Source organism: Canis lupus, chromosome 28 (assembly GCF_011100685.1).
Source record: "Canis lupus familiaris isolate Mischka breed German Shepherd chromosome 28, alternate assembly UU_Cfam_GSD_1.0, whole genome shotgun sequence".
Classification (NCBI taxonomy): Eukaryota; Metazoa; Chordata; class Mammalia; order Carnivora; family Canidae; genus Canis; species Canis lupus.
Window position 1 is genome coordinate 40,985,629 of NC_049249.1, and position 19,299 is coordinate 41,004,927.

At 64.8% G+C, this 19,299-nt stretch overlaps 1 protein-coding gene across 1 annotated transcript in view; it reads left to right on the top strand.

The window, feature by feature from the left end:
* Window positions 1-19,299, top strand: part of INPP5A (inositol polyphosphate-5-phosphatase A) — a 158,694-nt gene that overhangs the window by 58,404 nt on the left and 80,991 nt on the right. Inside the window, 2 exon segments of the mRNA NM_001003257.1 lie at window positions 2,400-2,500; window positions 6,134-6,221. Coding sequence (NP_001003257.1) covers window positions 2,400-2,500; window positions 6,134-6,221 — 189 coding nt within the window.

A 19,299-nucleotide genomic window follows, 5' to 3' on the forward strand; every position in this document is an offset into this window, starting at 1 on the left:
TGGGCTTTGGAGACCGTGACCAGGGCTGCCCCGGATCATGACCCCCTGGTCCGGCTCACGGTCGAGGCTCGGCCTGGCGGGGTGGGGCGCCTGTGGGTGGAGGGGCAGCTGGGGGCCGGTGCCCGTGGACGCCCCCGCTGCCCTCTGCACGCCCCGAAGCACCTGCTGCTCGAGTCCATCCCACCAGTGCCTTTCAGAGCCCGTGGCCCCCGTGGTGGGCCTGTCAGGGACGTGTCCAGAGCCCCTGGTGCCTGCAGACATCTTCCCTTCCGGATCCGGGGTGGTGGGGGCGAGTGGAGGCCGCTTGTCCAGGCAGAGCGCTGCGGGGTGGCTGGGGTCCCGAGGCGGCCGTCAGGGTAGGGGGCCTGCACGGCGGCTCTGTTGTCCAGGAGGCCTGGTCCGTGGTCGGAAGTCCGTGGGCAGTTCTGGAGCCTGACGCAGGCCTCGGCCACCGTGGCAGCCCAAGACCGACACGGCGTCGGGCGTCGCAGGGCCGCGCGGCCAGCACGTTCTCTGCCGCCCGCCCCAGGAGTCGCCTGTTCTGAGAAGGTTTGTGTTGCCCCAGGCCCGGCCGAGCAGACTGGCCGCCTGGGGAAGGCCCGGCGTGCGCTAAGGAGGGGTGCGCTGGCGGGGCGGGCCCAGAGCACGGGTACGGGCTGTCACTCCTCAGTCAGGTGATGCCGGGGAGCGGGGAGCGGGAGCGCTGAGGGCCTGGCCCTGCCCCTGCCATCCTGGGTCCCGTGGTCCCCCCCAGCCCTGGCCCCACCCCCGTCCCCCCCCAGCCCTGAGGCCCTGTCCTGGGTCCCCTGGTCCCACCCCCGAGCCCTGGGGCCTGGGTTGTGGCCTGTTCGTGGCCCAGGGGAGGACAAGGGGGCTGCGCCGCTGGGCGCCTGCTGGTGGACGGAGGGGCAGCCGCTGCCTGCGGAGCCTCCCGGCCGCGCTGTGGGCCGCGTGTCCCCTGACATGTGCCGTGCGTCCCTGGTGCCCGTAGCCTCCGTCCCGCGTAGCGCCCTCCTCCTCCTCCCGTGCTCTGGGCCCGGCTCAGTCCTAGAAGCAGCTGCTGTCCACTGGGGCTGCACACACCAGTCTGGCCGCCAGACCCCGCAGGAGACCGCGTCCGAGGCTGGGATCCAGGTGACCTCACAGACGTGTGCAGGGGTGCCCCTGGGGTGCTGTGTTTGGGGAAGGGGAACTTAGGTGTTGGGGAGAGAGGAGGAGCCGCACGACACCCAGAAGACGACCCTGGCAGCCACGGGCATGTGCACTTAGTGCGACGGGTGCCGGGGACGGGGAACGGGCCCCCGCACCCCTGCCCTACTGCCCTCGGCCCTCTGGTTCCCGTGGTCCCCGCGGCCCTTGCCCCTGCCCCAAGCCCAGGCTTAGTGGCCTGGCCGCCTCATGGGCCCAGGAGTGACACGCTGTCCCCGGGCCCAGGAGAGCGGGGTGGCTGTGCCCCGTCGCTGCCGTGAGCGCGTGCCGTGGTCGCCCCGAGACTCCAGCGTGGGTCGGTGCCGGGGAGCTGGAGCCCCTGTGCTGGGCTGGGCTGGGGCGTGGCTGCAGGGCTTCCGGACAGTGACCACACTTCCTGACGGCGTCGCCGGGCAGCTCAGGAAACCGTTCCGTCGGGGATGTTTGCTCGTGTTGTCCGGTAACAAAGGCCCGGGGCGGGTCCGCAGCTCGCCGAGCCCTGGCGCCAGAGGATGCCGTGGCTGCCGCGCAGCCGCCCCCAGGCCCTGCGTCCTCTGGCTGCAGGGCAGTGGCTCTGTGGCCGTGCCACCTCCGCTGCCGCGTGGCCCTGGGCCTGGAGGCAGTCCTGCTGGCGGCCGCGTGCCCCGCGGGGACATGGACGCTGGGCGCCTGCCCCCTGGCGATGTCAGGAGCCGGTGCGCACACTGCGCATGGGGCAGCACCAGCCCCGGGCGAGCACGCCGTCCGCTTGGCTTTCTCTGGGCAGCTTAGAAGCGTGTGCGTGCCCACACGTGCACACGTGCTTACATGCACATACACGCCCATGCGTGCGGTGTTTGCACACACACTCGGCATGGGTGCCAGCTGGGCTTGCAGCCGCCGTGGAGGATGTGCCCCGGTGTCAGCAGTGGGATGATAATCGGGGTGTTTGTTCTTTGGGGTTTAACAGCTGCTCCACTCCAGCACCTACGTGTGTTTGTAACAGGAGGGGACGAACCTCGAGGTTATAGAAGCGGGTTCTGATCATTCTGAACCCACGTGGGGACTAGGATCAGGAGAACAGAAGACACGGGGCCAGAAGGACTGCATGCAGGAGCCCTAGAAACCGTTCAGGTGGCTTGTTGGGGGTGCGGGGCCCCAGTCCTGGCCGCCTTCCCCGCGTGGCTGTGCAGTGCGGAGCCTCTGACCGTGTCCTGCGCTTCCCTCCCCAGGTCGTGCACACACACAAGCCTCACTTCATGGCCCTGCACTGCCAGGAGTTCGGAGGGAAGAACTACGAGGCCTCCATGTCACACGTGGACAAGTTTGTCAAGTAAGTCCTGGTGTGCGCCACGGCCCTGCGCCTCTTCCCTGGATGCCCTGCCCCTTGGGGGGAACCAGGGGCGACAGCCTGTCCCTGGGGAGGGGGGACCAGGGGCGACAGCCTGTCCCTGGGGAGGGGGGACCAGGGGTGACAGCCTGTCCCTGGGGAGGGGACCACAGGGTGACAGTCTATCCCTGGGAGTGGATCACAAGGTGACAGCCTGTCCCTGGGCGGGGGGAAACTGGGGGCAACAACCTGTCTCTGCAGAGGGGGGACCAGGGGTGACAGCCTGTCCCCGGGAGGGACCACAGGGTGACAGCCTGTCCCCAGGGCAGGGACCAGGAGCAATAGCCTGTCCTGGGGAGGTGGGACCAGGGTGCCCACCTTCTGCGCTGCCTCCCACCTGAGGGGCCAGGACGTCGTCTCTGCCGCCGGCCCCGCTGCATGTGCCCCCCTGAGCCCCCAGGTGTGGCCCGGGCCTCCCCCAGCTGGGACCTGCACACCGACTGCCCGCCAAGCACGGCCAGAGCTTCCTGCCCTCGGAGGCGGCCAGCGGAGGCCCCGTGCCGGCGGGGGTGTGGGCCGCGGGCTCCCTGCCTAGAGCCCCAGCCGCGTGGCCGCCGGGGGTCAGCTGCCGGCCGCCCCCCCACCCGTGCTCGGGGCCCCTGACGTGCTGGGTGGACGCGAGCCTCCGTGTTCTCTGTGGTTAAACTGGGCGGTGATCTGTTAAGGGCCATACTTTTTGTAAAAGAGTGGCCATATTTTCCCAAAACAACGTACTTTTGTTTTTTAAATTTTTCTTAAAGATTTTATTTGTTCATGAGAAACACCAAGGTACAGAGAGAGAGAGAGAGAGAGACAGAGGGAGAAGCAGGCTCCATGTGGGGAGCCCGACGTGGGACTCGATCCCAGGACCCCGGGGTCACGCCCTGGGCTGAAGGCACCCAGGGGTCCCCAAAAATGTACTTTTAAAGCAATCGAGTTTTTTTGACCCTTAAACTAGTGCGAAGGTCAATGTGGGAGAGCGAGGGACGTAGCTGAAGAGCCAAGAGTAGCCACAGGGATACTGAGGAGGCGTGAGGTGGGCGCCCGTCCCCGTGCCCCGCTGGGCTGCGGCCTCCCTGGGGAGCGGCGAGGGTGGGGCCGGGCTGCGGGGGGGGTGCTCAGGAGGTCCCCGCCCCGCGTCGCCCTGCCCTCTGCAGCCGAGGACCGGCCACTGGTGTCTGCGTGAGAACAGGACACTGGGCCTCCCCCCATCCCCGCACCCGGGACGAGTGTCACACATGTCAGTAGATGTGACAGGGTGACGACGCTGAGACCAGACCAGGGAGAGGTGTCTGCGGCTCAGCAGCAGGGAGAGATTTCTTTTGAAAAGGTGCTAAATGTGTCACGTGCTAAAGATGCAGAAGTTTGAGTGAATGGAAGGGTGAAAGTCAGCTGTGACACTGTGCCACACACCTTCGGGCAGAAGCCAGGACGTGACCTGAGGAGCCCTGGGGAGGCTGCGAGCGGGCGTGTGGGGGCCGGGGGTTCCCAGAGGGGGCCTGCAGGTGCACAGCGGCTGGTGCAGGGAGGCCACTCACGGCCCCGCGGCCCAGTCCCTGAACCCCTGCCCCACGTCCCTGCCCCGGGTCCCCCCACATCCTGTTCCCCCAACCCAGTCCCTAACGCCCACCCTGTGTCCACACCCCATGTCCCCGCCCCGTGTCCCCCCGGGTCCTGTTCCCCCACCCCAGGCCCTAATCTCTGCCCTGTGTCCACACCCCATGTCCCTGCCCCATGTCCCCCCACTCCAGTCCCTGAACCCCCGTCCCGTGTCTGCACCTTGCATCCACTCTCTGCGTCCCTGCCCCGTGTCCCCGCCCCGTGTCCCCGCCCTGTGTCCCCTCCACGTCTGTTCCCCCACCCCAGTCCCTAACCCCTGCCCCACATCCGCACCCCATGTCCCTGCCCCGTGTCCCCGCCCTGCGTGTCGACGGCCGCTTCTGCGGTCCCCTTGCCGTCCTGGCGCTGCCGTCGGGTCGGTCCCCTACCCGCACCACGTGTGACACACGCTATCATGTTTGCTTTGAGCTGTTACCTTATAAGAAGATCAAAAAGCGAGAGAAGAGGCCGTTTATTTCCAGCAGCGCCGGTTTCCAGGCTGCGGCCCCGCAGCGGGTGTCCGTGCAGCGCCCCCTCCCCGGGCCGTGTGCGTCACGTCAGCACGAGTCACCGCTGACACGTTCTCTCCCTTCGGTTTGCCTGAAGAAAGTCTGCAGCGTCGGAAGGTGTTTCGTCGTGGCCAGAAGCCCGGCGGCCCGTCCCCCGGCAGGACGTCGCCGCGCTGTGCTGGGCCGTGCCGTGGCGGGTGGCGCCTGGCCGTGGGCCTCGCCGAGGGTCCCTGCGGTGCGCCCGTCCCCGCTGCAGGTGGGGGTGGTTTTCCTCGGTGGTTCCCTGTCCCTGGGCGTCTAATTTAACCGGATTTGGGAAAAGCCGTAGGCTGTCCTCCCTGTGTCCCCGCGTCCTGGCTGTGTCCCCGGGCGCTGTCCTGGGGTCGCCCTGTGCTGTCTCCCGGGCCCCACGCTTCCGGCTGCGTCGCCGCAGTGCGGGTTCCCGTCACCGTGTCCCATAGTGACCGCGGGTTCACTTGTTTCCCTGGGTTTTCACCTGCTTTCACGGCCACCCCGGGTTCTGTTTTCAGCTGGAGAAGTGTCCCTTGCGGTGTGAATTTTTACCTCTGGTCACGTTCACGGTTTCCCGGAGACCTTTGATGTTTGACCGGCTTGGGGCTCGCCGGCCGTCCCTGCTTCTCTACAGGCCGGGCTCACACTGTGCCGTGCGCCGGGTCAGTTTTTGACTTGGCCGCAGACGTGACGACTGTTGCGTGGGGCGCTGCGCGGTCGGTTAGGTCCCCTCTCCTGCTTCCTAGAGCAGAGGCCTCTGCCGTGTGGCCCACGGGCTGGCGCCTCGGGGCACCGTGTCCCCTCCCCTGTGGCCACCGAGCTGCGGGGGCTCCGCGCTGGGACCGTCGGCTGAGCAGGGAGGCCCCTCGCTTCCCGTTGCTGCTCTGGGGTGTTGGCGGGGCTCGGGGGGCACACTGGCTCCCTTTCCGGCCACATTTGCCAAGATGACGGCGAGGCGCCCACTTAGTCTTCTCTGGTTGTGAAATGAGACTGTGGCCCAGCGGGACGGTGTTGAGAGACGCTTCCTCCTCCGTGTCCTGAGGAGGAGGACACGCCGGCAGCTGCGCACGGTGCTCAGCCTCCCAGGGGGCAGGCAGCGAGGGAGTGGCCGGGCCGGGGGGCATTGTGAGTGTGCTGCCCCCGCCCCTGCCCACGCACAAGCAGCCGGGAGACCCCCAGGGTCCCGGGGGTCGTGCCGTCGCGGTGCATGGCCCTGGCCGAGCCCCCGTGCCACCGCCCCCCTGCGTCTCCGGCCTCCAGTGTCCCCGGGTGTCGTGGGGGCACTGCCAGGACGCGCAGCCCTCGCCGCCTGCAGCACACGGGGTGCCTGAGTTTCTGCTGCCCTTGCCTCCCGACCGCTGGCTGGGGGCGTTTCCAGGGTGACACAGCACGGTGTGCCCGCCGGGAGCCCGGGCCGTACAACAGCTGCTCGGGTGGCTCTTCACTAAAGGACTGACTCCTCCCCTCTCCCTTCCAGAGAGCTGCTGTCCAGTGACGCGATGAAGGAGTACAACAGGGCCCGCGTCTACCTGGACGAGAACTTCAAATCCCAGGAGCACTTCACAGTGAGTGTCCGCAGGGCCTGCTCCTGACAAGGCGGCCACTGGGGTCCCCTCCATGGGGATGCTCCCTGTCGTCAGCGGCACCGACCGGCTCCATGGGGGGGGGCCGCTGCCAAGAGGGGTCCAGGGCCGTGGCCCACGGGCTGATGGGGGAGTTGGGGCTCCGTGCGGAGGTGAGGGGTTGCACCGTCCCTGGGTCTGCTCTGCAGAGTTGCTCGTGCCGGTCCTGCCCGTAGGATGCAGGCCGGTCCCTTCGTGGGCCCGCGCAGCACTGCTCGGGGGCCTGGCCTCCTGTCCCTTCTCTGCGAGGGGCCCTGGTGGGGGGACGGTGGACACCTGGAGAGGGGCCCCCGCTGGGGTGCAGCAGCTGCACGTGGTACTGGTGACGGGTGGGGCTGAAGGCTTCTGGGAGGCGCAGATGTCAGATGGGTCTTAAGTAGCTGCTCGTCGGCTCCCATCTCAGGGACGTCTCGGGGCTGCTCAGAGCCTCCAGGTTCTGTTCCCCGTGTCCTTCCCCTGAAGTCCCTCACGTCACCGGAAGCCTGGGGTGCCGCAGGCACGGAGCCCCCGAAGGCTGGTGGTGTGCAGCGGCAGGTGCCTGCGCGCCAGGTGGGCAGAGCCGGGGAGCACGTCCTGAGTGGGGAGCAGCCTCGGAGACCGTCCGTGGTGGGAAGGACGCCTGTCAGTTCTCAGTCTCTCCGGGCGTCAGTGCCAGCTCTGCGGTGTCTCCTGTGGCCCAGATGGTCACCGGGGCCTGGCTGCCCCGCGATCTGCTGCTGTCCTGGCCGCCCAGCCACACGCGCCCCCGCGGCCTTCCTGCCCCTGACCGCTGGCCATTTGCTCTCAGCCCGTCCTTTGCATAAATGCACTCCTGAGCCTCCTGTGTCCCCTGCACTGTCCCCCATTGGGACTTGAGATGAAGAGCACGGTGCCTGGAGTGCAAATCTGTCGGTTGGGGCGAGCGGCTCGCAGGCCACTGCAGAGGACCAGGGTGGATAGTTGACCTGGGGTCCTAGCAACGGGGACCCTTCAGAATAAGACGTGAAAGAGGTTAACGGGATGTCCCTGCCGGGATAGAGCGTCCGGGGCGCCAGTGTGTGTGTTGCTGCACCCCAGGAGGAGAGGGAGCAGGACACGGGCCGATACCTGAAGGATGTTAGAGAAAGTTTTAAAAATTTGATGAAACGTGTGGATGCGCAGATGGAGTCATCACGCAGGCTTCCTGCAGACGACCTGTGAGCAGCAGAGGTTCATCCTGATGAGGCCAAGGCCATGGTTCCGGATCCTCCACCCCCGTCACCCTCAGGCGCTGGTCTCCCCGCACGCTCTGCTCAGCCCCAGAGGCGGCCGCGTTCCACGGCGGTCACGGGGGTCGGTCACCTCCCCTCACGTCTGCACGGCCTCCTTTCAGTGGGAGGCTCCGTGTCGTAGCAGGAAAAGGTGCAGGAAAACAGGCCCCACAGACACACGCTGAGGAAGTGAGTGCGTCAGAGTCGCCACTGGGCTCCGAGCGCGGAGCATCACAGGTGGAGGAGGCCAGGCCCCCAAGAGGACGTACGGGGACGGGGTGGTGCCCAGAGTCGGGAATCGTGCTCCCACTGTGACCACTGATGGCTGGGGACAGATCAGGGGACAGATCAGGGGCAGCAGAGACTTCGACGGCTCCTCCCACAGACTGCTGCTGCAGGGGGACCAAGGATCGTCGGCGGGACACCGACTAGAGGGGCAGCCCCGCAGGGCTGTGTGTGCGCCACGGGGTCTGGGCCTGCGCCAGAGGACGCTCGGTGGCCATGGGGCGGGCAGGGTGGCTGCCGGCTGCTGCTGTTTCCTGAAAAATGTCTAAAAACGAAGGGCAAGGAGACTTGGGAGAAGGCTGGGTCAGGCTCGGGTGGGTGCAGAGTGGCCCCGTGAGCTCCGGGCCGCCCCGAGGCCGCCTGCCGAGGACTCTGCGTGTGCACCTGCCGCTCCCTCCCCGGCCGCGGGGGTGTCGGACCATGTCCCCGGGGACGCTCACATGCTCGTGGAAATCCAGCATGAGGCGAGACCCCTCGTGTTTCTGAGCACAGAGTGCACAGACTGGAAGTAAACCATGTGTGGACGACTCCTAAATGCGTGGAAATAAACAGTCAACTTGCAAATATCTCTGGAGTCCGAGAGAATCTCACAGAGCAGACTGGCTCGTGGGTCCGATGAATGAAAGACTGAACCCTTCAGGATTCGTGAGATGCACCTAGAGTGGCGCATCCAGGGGAATTTTTAGCATTAAGTGCTTGCATTAGAAAACTTAAAAATAAGTGAATTAACCCAAAGCGAGTAGAGGAAAGGAAATAATAAACTAAGAGCTGAAAGGAGTGACGAGGAAAATAGGGTAGAAGCAACCAGTGACCTCGTCCTGGTAGCACACGGTCGGCGGGCGGGTCCGCGCGTCCCCGGGGCCTCCTGGCGGGGCAGCACACTGTGGGGGACAGGGCCAGGCCGTCGGGGCCAGGAGCTCCCCGCGCTGGGCAGGGCCCGGCAGACCCCAGCCGCGGCCACTCGGGGCCGGGCCCCGCCGCCCGCGCCGCCGTCCTGTGCCCACACAGCTGCATGTGTCCCACGCGAGCACGTGGCCGACAAGACGAGGGGCGCGGTGTCGGCAGTCGGCCGGGCGCGTGTTTCCGTCCCCCTCGTCCCCTGGGATGCAGCTCTGGCTGCCGCGGTGCGGCCTGTGGTGGAGAACAAACACCCGGCAGGGGCTCGCCCGCGGCGCCGCAGCCTCCGGGGAGAAGAGCCGCTCTCCCGGACAGCTGTGTACACGGCGGTCATCAAAAACTATTCGACGGCAAAAACTGGAAATAACGTAAATACCAGAGAGATTTTCACCCCGTGGAATAGCCACGTGACAGGTCGCCTGGTGCAGGGCGTCGGGGGGGACCCGCCTGCAGGCCCCCAGGAGGAGGCGCAGAGGCCGGAGCCCGTGCTCTCCTCGCCGGGCGCGCTTGCCGTCCGATGGGTGCGGCGAAGTGTTCAACGAGGGCGTCGCATCTGGTTCTTCAGCACCCGGGTTTTCACACTGGAGCATCGGCAAGCCGGGTGGTCCCGGGCCGAGGCAGATCAGGGTAAGGGGCCGCGCTTTCGTCTCTGGGGCGGAAGCACGGAAATGTCGCTGGTGGGAGACGCGGCCGTGGAGCCTGAGACGCGCTCCAGTCGGTCCCCGCGGCGGGGCTCACCCGGGCCGGGCGGCGCGGGGCGGGGCGGCTGCGGGTGTGGGTGCTGTCCCAGGGCCGCAGTCCTGGGAGGCCTGCCGGTGGCCACGGGACAGCCCGACAGCCGGTGTGGCGAGTGGGGAATGGTCGCTGGAGCTCATCCCGGAGTTGGCGCGGAGGCCCGTGTGCGTCCGTCTTCTCACCTCCTGACTCAGATGCCCGTGGTTTGTGATAAAATCCTACTGGACCTGGGGCCCCTGGGGGCCGGGCCTCCATGTGCTGCGTGTGGGACCGTCTCTGCGGGGGGCCTGTGACGTCCTGGTGGAGGGGACCCGGCACTGCCAGCGTCCGGGCAGGGCTGGGGTCTGTGGGCCATCTGGGTGGCCACCCTCCTGCCCCCACCTGGTGGCCTCTGGCTGTCAGAGGGAGGAAAATTTAATTTTTACAAGATTAATAGTATTGGAGCGGTATTTTTAGCTGAGTGTGGTTCAAATAATAGTCCATTAATTGAAAAAGAAAATTGAAATGAATTTATCTTGTACATAAATGCTGTCACGGGTATTAATAGGGATCAGAAAATAGCGGTGTGTTCCCAGAAAGAGGCTGAAGCTGCACCTGCACCTGGCATGAGCGTGACCGCGGGGGTCCACCCTGCCGCAGGAGCGTGGGGGCTGCGCCTGGGAGGGGCCTGCGGACTGGGGGACTCAACGGGGACCTGGATCTAGGGGACTGCAGCCTTGGGGACTCGATCCAGGGGCGCGGCTGCCTGGGGTCTCTGAGCTGAGGGGCCCACGGCTGGGGGGTGCTCTGGGCCTGGGGGCTCGACCTGGGGGGCCTGGATCTGGGGGGGGCCGCGGCCTGGGGGTCCCCACCCCGGGGGCTCAGTAGGGTGCCCGCGGGCGGAGGCGGGACCCACAGGTGCTCCTTGTCACCAGGAGATGGCGCCAGAGCAGCGCGTGGGACCTTGAGGCTGGTTCAGGAGCTGCTCCCGCCTTGGCAGACCTGGAACAGCGAGGATGCTGAGGTTGCTCCTGAGGATCGCGCGGGCCGTGTGCGTGGGGCCCGCTGTCCCTGTCCCTGTCCCTGCGCCGTGACCTGGCTGCTGACAGGGTCACCGCCTGTTTGCGTGTCTGCTCCGGGCTGGCCGTTGACTTTGGCCCCGGACGGTGGCCCGACCTGCCCCGGGACCCCTGGGGACGCCCCCGGGGCAGGCTGAGGACCCTGCCCGAGCTGGAGCGCCCGCCAGGACTGTTCCGGGCACCGGGCGCCCCGAGGCCCTCCCCTCGCGGGGCTGCTCCAGAGGCGCTCCTGCTGCTGACCTCGTCTGGCGCCCCACCGCCCGAGCCCCCCGACCCCCGATTGTGCCCTGGCTGCCCGCTCTGGCCTGGGGCTGCAGCACACCTGCTCCGAGTCCGTGAGCGAGTGGGGCCCCGGGGACGGGAGAGCCTGGGTGAGACGTGGGCGCCCTTCGTCCGTCCCTGTGGGTCCACTGGTGTGAGCTCGGGATGGGGGTTTAAGTCTACCTAGAGCACAGATCGGGCGAGCCCCCCCGGCCTGGAGGGGTGCAGGGCCGAGGCCCCTGAGCCTGGGCCGCACATGTGGAGTTTGGGAAGATGAGGTGCGCTCTTGTGGGGCGTCAAGGGGACACGGGGGGAAGGCAGGGCGAGCTGTGCTGGAAGCCACGTGGCAGCAAGGAAAGACCCCACGAGGGAGGGGGCTCGTCCCCGAGGTGCCTGGGTGCAGACCCCCGCCTGGGGCTGCCCAGAGCCCTGCCTGAGCGTGCGCACACGGACGCCCGGCCGACCCTCCCTGAGGGACGTGGTCTCCTCCACAGACACGGGGCCCTTCGGTGTCCTCGCGCTTTGAGGTCTCGACATCCCGTTAGGGTTTGTGGACTTGCCCACAGGGAACTGGGACGACTGGAGTTAACCACCCGCTGTTTGAAGGCGCCTTGTCCTGTTCTTGCCACGTGGGGGGGACGCAGCGGGGACGGACAGGAGTCCCCTGTCAATGGCCCTGCAGAGGACACTCGGAGCAGGTGCCCCCAAGGGGCCTGTCCCTGCAGCCCCAGAGGCCCAGCAGCATCTGGTCCGGGAGCTGGCGGTCCCCGCACACCCCTGGCTGAGCCTCAGCGTCTGGAAGGTCCTTGGGAGGAGGCGGGCGTTGCTGTCACCGGGTGGTCCCTCCCCTGGCGCCCATCTTCTGGGGGGTGGGGGCGGCCACGCTCATGCACGTCCTGCCCGAATCCGTCCTCCAGCACCTGCGCCCAGCCCCTGGCCTGCCCCCCGTGGGACCCTCCCTCCCTTGAAGCACCACGTGCGTTCACGCGCGCCCCTGCCCTTTGCCAGCACCCCATCCCGCCGTCTTGTTGGCCCCGCGAGGACATGGCCCGCACGGTCTGCCCGTCCCCGGGGTCAGTGATGGAGCCCGTGGGGAAGGGCGGTCGTAGTCGGGCCGTGATGTGTCTGGTGATTCAGTAAGCTGCTCGGTGACAAGCACGGGCTCCGGGGTAGGCGGGACTTTGCAGACTGTCCGGCTTCCTGGGACCTGCCCGCTCAGGCCCTTCCCTGCCGCGTGTGCCGGGCCCTGCGGCCCAGGAGGCGTGTGGAGGCTGCCGCGTGGCCTCGCCTGCCCAGGGCCCCAGGCTTAGGGAGGAGGGTCCCTAGAGGACACCCGGGGCTCTGCACCTACTCCGAGGCACCTGCTATCGTCTGCGTTACAGCGAGCGCCCAGCGCTGCGGGGTGCACCTGGACCCCCGAAACGCCCTGAGATGCCTCCTGCAGGAAGCCCCCCAGGACTTGCCCCCCTGGGAAGCTCCCCCTGGGTTCTCAGGTGCCCCCTGATTGGCCACATTGACTTCGCAGCAGCCCAGGGCACGGCCGTGCAGGCCTTGACACTGAGGGAGTGGCTGCGGAAGTTTTCCAGGGCTTTCGAGTGTCTATTGATCCGAGACCCAATAGCACAGGAATCGTGTCTCATTTCACGGGAGGAACATAGAAAGCTCATCACTTACCACCTGAAAAGCCTGGACGTCGATAGGGGGACGTGAAGGTAACGGCTTTCCTGTACTCTGGCTTCAGAAATGGCTAAATGAGGAAGAAATTGCAAATTTATTTTGGTGTAATTTCCTCGTCTCCTCTCACTGCTGGCGCAGAGCGTGTCTTGCTGTCCTGCTGCTCGTTTGTGTGACGCGCGGGCCCGGAGGTGGCGGCGGAGCGGGCCGTTCATCTGTGTGAACTCCCGGCTGCCCGGGCTGCTGAGGCCTGGGGGAGCCACGGCCGGAGGCCCCCGCGTTCCCTGCCCTCCCTGGGTGACGCGTGCGCAGAACGAAGGAGAGGAGGATGGGGGCGCCTGGCTCCCGGGCAGGACCTGCGGGGGGCCTGGGCACCGACCCGGCCGTCAGGGCCCCTCGACCCGCAGGCTGATCGATGCCCAGTGCCCTGAGGAGCCCTCGGGATTCGGGGACCGCCGTGCGCCAGGGACGTCGGGCCGGGTGAACGGGCGTGTGCAGCGGTGTTTCTCCTGCGGCACCAGCTCCGTGGAGACGCAGGCCGTGGTTTTGGTGGGGCAGCTGGAGGCCCCAACACCGCAGCCCGGCGCGGAGCCTGTGCCAGTCTGCACGCCACAAGACGGCTGCGCGGATGGCCAGGCGGGGAAGGGTGCAGGTGGCACGGATGCGGGGCTGAGGTGCATCCCCACGGGCAGCCCCGGCCACGGCTGCTGCGGGAAGGGAGCCACGGCAGCCAGCTTTGCCTGTCCTTGCCCGGGGCTGGGGGCCCCAGACGTGTGCGCGGCAGCGGGACCCACAGGCGGGCAGGGCTGTCTGCCGGGCCGGGCGGGTGCGGGCAGGGCTGGCACCGGCTGTCGTGTGGCGCTGGGCTGGTACCTGCGGAGCTCGTCCTTGGGGCCTCGCTGCCCGGAGAGCGCATGGGCCTGTGTGACCGTGGGGCTGCCTCAGCGCCGGAAGCTCTGGCTGCTTGAAGCTCTAGGAGTGGGGTTCCTTCTGGGCAGAGGGGTCTGGAGCCACAGACGTGTCCGCGTCCTTTAGTGTCACCGAGGCCCCAGGAAGGTGGGCGGGCCATGGAGCGGGCTCCCAGGGTGCAGAGCCCACCGCGGGGAGGCCCCGAAGCCTCCGCTGCCCGCGGGGTCCCAGCAGCATCTTCAGCCCTCGGCCAGTGAGGCTCCTGGAAAGAGGTGCGCAGCTGAGTTTCATTTCTGGGAGGCAAGAGGTGGGGTCGAGCCAGCACCTTGCGGACGTGGCCCAGGGACGCCGGGACAGCCCGGAGCATGGCGTCGTCTGCGTGTGTGCCAGGCAAGCCACGCGGCAGCGACCCCCGACCTCCAGGGGAGACTGTCCTCCCGAGGCACCTCCCCCGGCCTACTGGGGGGCAGGGGCTGGGGCCTGGGGGGCGGCCTCCGGCCTGCAGGTGCGTTCCCACAGCCCCGCTGCAGTGCCCGCGCTGCTGGCCCCCGGCCCCGCGACACCTCCGCTGCTGGCCACCAGCAAGCGTGCTCCTTCCTCTTCCGTCCCCCGTCCTGGGGGCTCCCTGCCGAGAGGAGGGTCCTCACGGGGAGCACAGCCCAACGGCCTCCATGCTGACCCCGGCCCACTTTTCTGGGAGGGTCTGGGCCTGCCTGCCCCGACCCCATCTGCGGGGTGAGGAGGGGCGGGGGGAGGGGGAGGCAGCTGCTGTCTTGCTTCCCTCTCGTCCCTGCCCCTCCCCGCCCCCTCCGTGCTCCTGGAGGACGTGCCCTGCCGCCTCCCCCGTGCTCCCCCCATGACCAGCCCCTCATCCTGTCTCTGCTCTCCTGAGTAAGATTTTAGGGGAAATTTATGGAAAATTAATGGAGTTTACTGATGTTCTTTGATCTGAGGAAGGGGAAGGAAGGCAAATGCATTTCTGATGAGGGAACTAATCTGCTCCGGGAGCGGCTCCCCTCCCGGTGGCTCGCCTGCCTCCGCGCCCTGCCTGTGGGCCCGACAGGCCTGATGGAGTGCGGGAAGCAAGATTGGTTTTCCGAGGGCACCGGGCCCTCCGCGCTCCGCTAAATCACACTGTCTGCTCTGCTGGCGGTAACGACCGGCTCCCCTCGGCGGCACCTGCAGCCCCGCGGGACGCGGTGATGTGCGGCCGGGCGGCGGTGGGGGCCCGCAGTGAAGGTGAAGCTGTCATATCGATCTTTTTAGCACTAAAATATGAGCCACTTTACTCCGCTCCCCGCTGCTGTGATGTGAAAAATAATAACTCGGATCCAAATTAAAAATATTGATCTCTGGAAGGTGCTGAAAGTAAATAAACACCTCCCGAAGTTTTCGGGTCAGCCGAGAAACGGTCTCAGCAATAAATGTGTCGGCACGTCAGGGTCCAGGGTTCTTGATCTGTTTTTTCTTTGAATTGATTTTTCATTATTTACTTCCTAAAAGTGTTGAAATTTGGTCTTCCACTGTTAAATCCCAGTGTTTGGGCAAATTATTTCTTTGGGGCTTATGAGGTGCTTCTGATCCACTCGCTCATTGATTGATTGATTTTTGACTCAATAAGCTTGCAGTCCCTGCCTTATTTAGGGCTTCTATCATAATTTTTTATACATTTAGACTTGACTTTTTTATTTGCCTCTAACAGATGAGGTGGCGTGGGGCTATTGAGCGGGGAAGGACGGTTGCCACAAGGTTAATTTTATCCGGCTCCGTGCGTTCCGAGGAGGCGCCGGGTGTGTCCTGGCACAGCAGGTCCTCCCGAGCCCTGGAGCCCCCTGCACCCGAGAGGCCCAGGTCCCCGGCGTCCAGCAGTGGCCTGCGGCCGGCTCAGGTGCGGCTGTGGTTCTCGGCAGCGTCGGGGAACCGTGTGCTTCTGGGAAGAGGCTCTCGGGGGCCCCCAGAGCTCAGAGCCCAAGGCCACACGGTGTGTGTGGGTCCACGTGGCCCAGCAGGATGGGGCGTGAGGGTGCCAGCGAGGGACGCAGCGAATGGTGGGGTGGCCACTTCTGCGTGGCTGCTTGTGGGGCCAAGAGTTGCCAGGAAGACGTGGGACTTCAAGCATGTGGGGCCGACAGCACGCCTCGCGGCCCCGAGCCAGGGTCCCCTGCGACCATTTCCCACTCGCTGTGTGTGGACTGAGCCGCTGCCAGGCACAGGGCCCCCCGGCTGCACCCTGGGGGCGGCAAGAAGAAAGGTCCTGTCCCTGGGCCTCCCGGGGGATGCCAGCCCTGTGCTGGGCCTCCCCGCCCACATGCCCCTCCTGCTCGGCGCCCTGCTCCTGAGCCACGAGAAACGACGGCCCGGTGTTTTCCACGCACGTGGTCTGCCCCTGACACCGCGGACGGAGCAGGACGCTTGCGGTGCCTGTGCCGCTCTGGCCACAGCGCTTAATGAGAGGTGTCGCGTGCATGTGGCCGTGGTCCCCGCCAGATGGAGGAGGCCGAGGCACACACAGGCTCCTCTGCGGTCACTGAGATGCACAGCCCGAGGGACACATTCCTTCTGTGCCTCACACGAGGGCCGGCGGTTCTGACCGATTGGAGTCGGCACAGGTCCAGGAGGCTGACGGGCGTTTCCGAGGGGCTGGTGTGCTGGCAGGACAGAAGGAGGGCCACCAGCCGGGGCGCGGATGGGCCTCTCTGGGAGGGTTGAGGGTCACGCAGGAAGGAACCGCTGTCGTCCAGCCTGGCTCGGCAGCAGGGGTGGAACGAGGTGGATGTGGTCAGGGCCGACCACACTGGCGGGACTGTGGTGTGTGGGGCCGTGTGGCACGCTGGCCCTGTGGGGGCCATCACCCTGCTCCACGGTTTGGGGCAGGAGGTAGGAGGAGCCAGCTCCCCTGGGACGGAGATGACCGCTGCCCGGAAGAGAGCTCGTCTCTGAGAGCCACATATCCATGAGCGTCCAGTCCTTCAGTCCTGTTTACTGACATTTCTCTTTGCTCTGGGCACCATTCCTGCCTCTAGAAATAATATTTCACGTAAGAATGCACGTGGGACGCATGCTGCCTGCATTAAGAAGCTTGAGAGGTTGCCACTCCGGTTCCTGCCAAGGACTGGGACAGGGCTGTGCGGGGGGCTGCAGGAGGCTCCTGATGGGAATGCCAGGCCACGGTCCTGTCTGTGCCTCGGTTGGTGCAGAGCTGAGGCCGTGAGCTGGCCTCCTTCCTAAGAGCCGGGGTCTGTTCCCAGCAGAGGCTTGGTCTGGCTTCCCAGGCATGAAGGTGACTTAAAGTCGTTCCATTTAGCTGCAGGAATGTGGGTGGTTGCACCTGACCTCTGCCCCGGGCGCCCACGGGCAGGGCCTCCACCAGGACAAGGACATGCTGAGAAAGGCCCCTCGCATCATCCCGTCGTGCACGTTAAGTGCACACAATTCTAAGAAAAAGAGCTCCCTGGGGGGCGCCTGGGCCGCTCCGTCAGTTAGGCGTCTGACTCTTAGTTTTCAGCTCAGGTCGTGATCTCAGGGTCCTGAGATCGAGCCCAGTGTCTCCGGGCCCTGCATGGAGCGCGGAGGCTGCTTCTCTCCTCTTCCCCTGCCCCGACCCCCACTCGTGTGTGCTCTTTCTCTCTAAAATAAATAAAAGAGCTCCCTGAGAAGAATCTAGAACCAGAGAGGCAAAGGGCTGCTGTGGCTTGTGTGCAGAGGTCCTCTTCCTCTTGTGTGCCCTGGTCAGTGGCACGCTGACAATTCCGTGTGGAGTGGGTCCCCAGCGCTGATTCAAAAAGTTGAGTTTTGAAGGATAATCATGTTCAGATTCATCCAAAATCTGGAACCACAGCCCCACATGAGTGGTGAGCTGAGACGTGGGTTCACGTAGTCCACAAACCTTGGTCAGGCCCTGCCGTGTGCACGCACGTTCTGCACCGAGGCAGGTGTGGCAGAAACAGGCCGGGGGCTGGTTTTCTGCTGGGCAAGGACGCCTGAGGGCAGATGTGAGGCTGGAAACTAGAGCACTGGCAAAGCGGGTCACCTGATCACCTTGGTGCCCACGTGTGCTGCTCGGACTCCGGCTCCCAGCCTGAGTTCCATGGTGGGAAGCAGAAAGAGAGAAGTCCAGCAGCCCTTTCCCACAGCCGACGGGGCAGCGTGCTGTCCTGCGCCGGTGGCTGGGCCCCACGCTGCATGGCACACAGTGCAGGACTCCCGACGCACCGCTCTCCGCACTGTGCTCTTTGTCCTCAAGCTTATGGGCCCTGGGAGCAAGTGCCTACACACGACACTGGGTCACAACCCATGGCATGTCATGTGACAGAGCCACCCGTGACACGACACATCCTCAAGTTCTCCTCCCATGTGGAGCGTGCAGACTCGGGGGCACAAGCACAGAGTGTGCAGTGACCAAGAGAGAAGGGCACCCCAGGTGCCTGATGGATCTAGGAGTTACGAACAGGCTGCCCTGACGAGATGGGTTTCATCTGAACCTAAAGGATGAGCAGGAGTGAGCCGTGGAAGGAAAGAGGAAAAAGCATTCCAGGCTGGGCAGGGGTGTGTGCACGGAAGCCGCGGGAGACATGGATCTCTACCTCCTGGGCCCCTTTGTGGATGGCCCACTGCGCTGTGGAGCGCAGGATTGTGGACAGCCCCCCTGGCCTCCCACCCCCAGGCCCAGGCCCTACGGGGCGGGGAGGGGGGGTTATACAGCTGGTGAGGCCCTGTGGGGCAGCCCTGAAGGAAAACAGGGAAGGGCAAGTTCTAGCCAAAGGAGTTGGAACCCGAGTGGTACCCTGTTTCGAGTGCTACGTTGGACAGCAGGTGACAGCCAGGAGCAGTGTCCTCAACCTCTGGCATACCAGAAATTCTCCTATGGATTCCCATTGGGCCAGTCTGTAAGCGTGCAAACAGGGAAAAATGAAGAGTCTATCAGATATGTAAGATGTGGAAAAAATTATGTCCCCAGCACCCTTTGTCAAGAAGCTCTGTCAGGAGGTGCTATATCCAAATAAGTGGGCACAGGGTCCAGGAAACCCAGGAAGCAGGGGTTTGAACATGGCGGCTTCCTTGACGGTGTGTAGCAGAGAGTTCACACGTGCATGGGGGGTCACTCCGCTTCTTGGACGCAGTGCCCTTCCCATCCAGCTCTGCAACACCAGTGTGTACACCTGTGTGTGAGGCCTGCGCCCCAACTGTCCAGGGGGTCCCCAGGTCAAGAGTGAAGGTAGAGCCCAGGAGGGGAATCATGAGCAGGTGAGCAGTTAATGAAGCTAGTTCAGTTTCTAAGAAGATTCTCCAAGAGATGATGTAATTGATAGGTTATCTGATGTGCCGAGACTTACTGGGGTGAGACGTACAGAGTGTGCGGACGCATCATGGTAACATACATAAAGAACTTGGTGAACATAAAAAGAAGGCAGTAACGATCTACAGGAAAAACAAAGAGCAGTCGAAAAAGGAGATGCAGTCATGATGTTCTGTCGCGAAGGACATTACTAAAGTTACGGCGATATAAACACTCATTACTAATTAAAGTAAAAATGTGTTTATATCCAGAGGATGAGGGATCGGGGATGCATGTGTGTGACGTGTGAGTGAAGAGGAAAGCCAGTGAGAGGGAATTAAATCTTAATCTAACACAGTGGAACAATCAATACTTAACGTTGAAAACTAGAAAATCAAGAAGTAGCCGAATAAGTTCTAGTGGTACGGAGGTGGATACCAGAAGAAAACAAGTAAAAGAAAGTAATCTTCTCTGGGGAGGAGAACATTGAAATGGCCGGGGAACTGTTGTTTTTCATAATAATCCTTTTGTAGAGTGATTTTTTTTTCCCGACTTAAAAAAGCCTTGGTGGGCAGGGATTCCTCAGAGAAGATGTGTGGGAAGAGGTGGCATGTGGGTCGGCGCGGTGGCACGCCGAAGCAGCCGTGTGTCGTGGGCAGGAGGAGCAGGACGCCCATCTGAGCCCAGCCTGTCCAAGA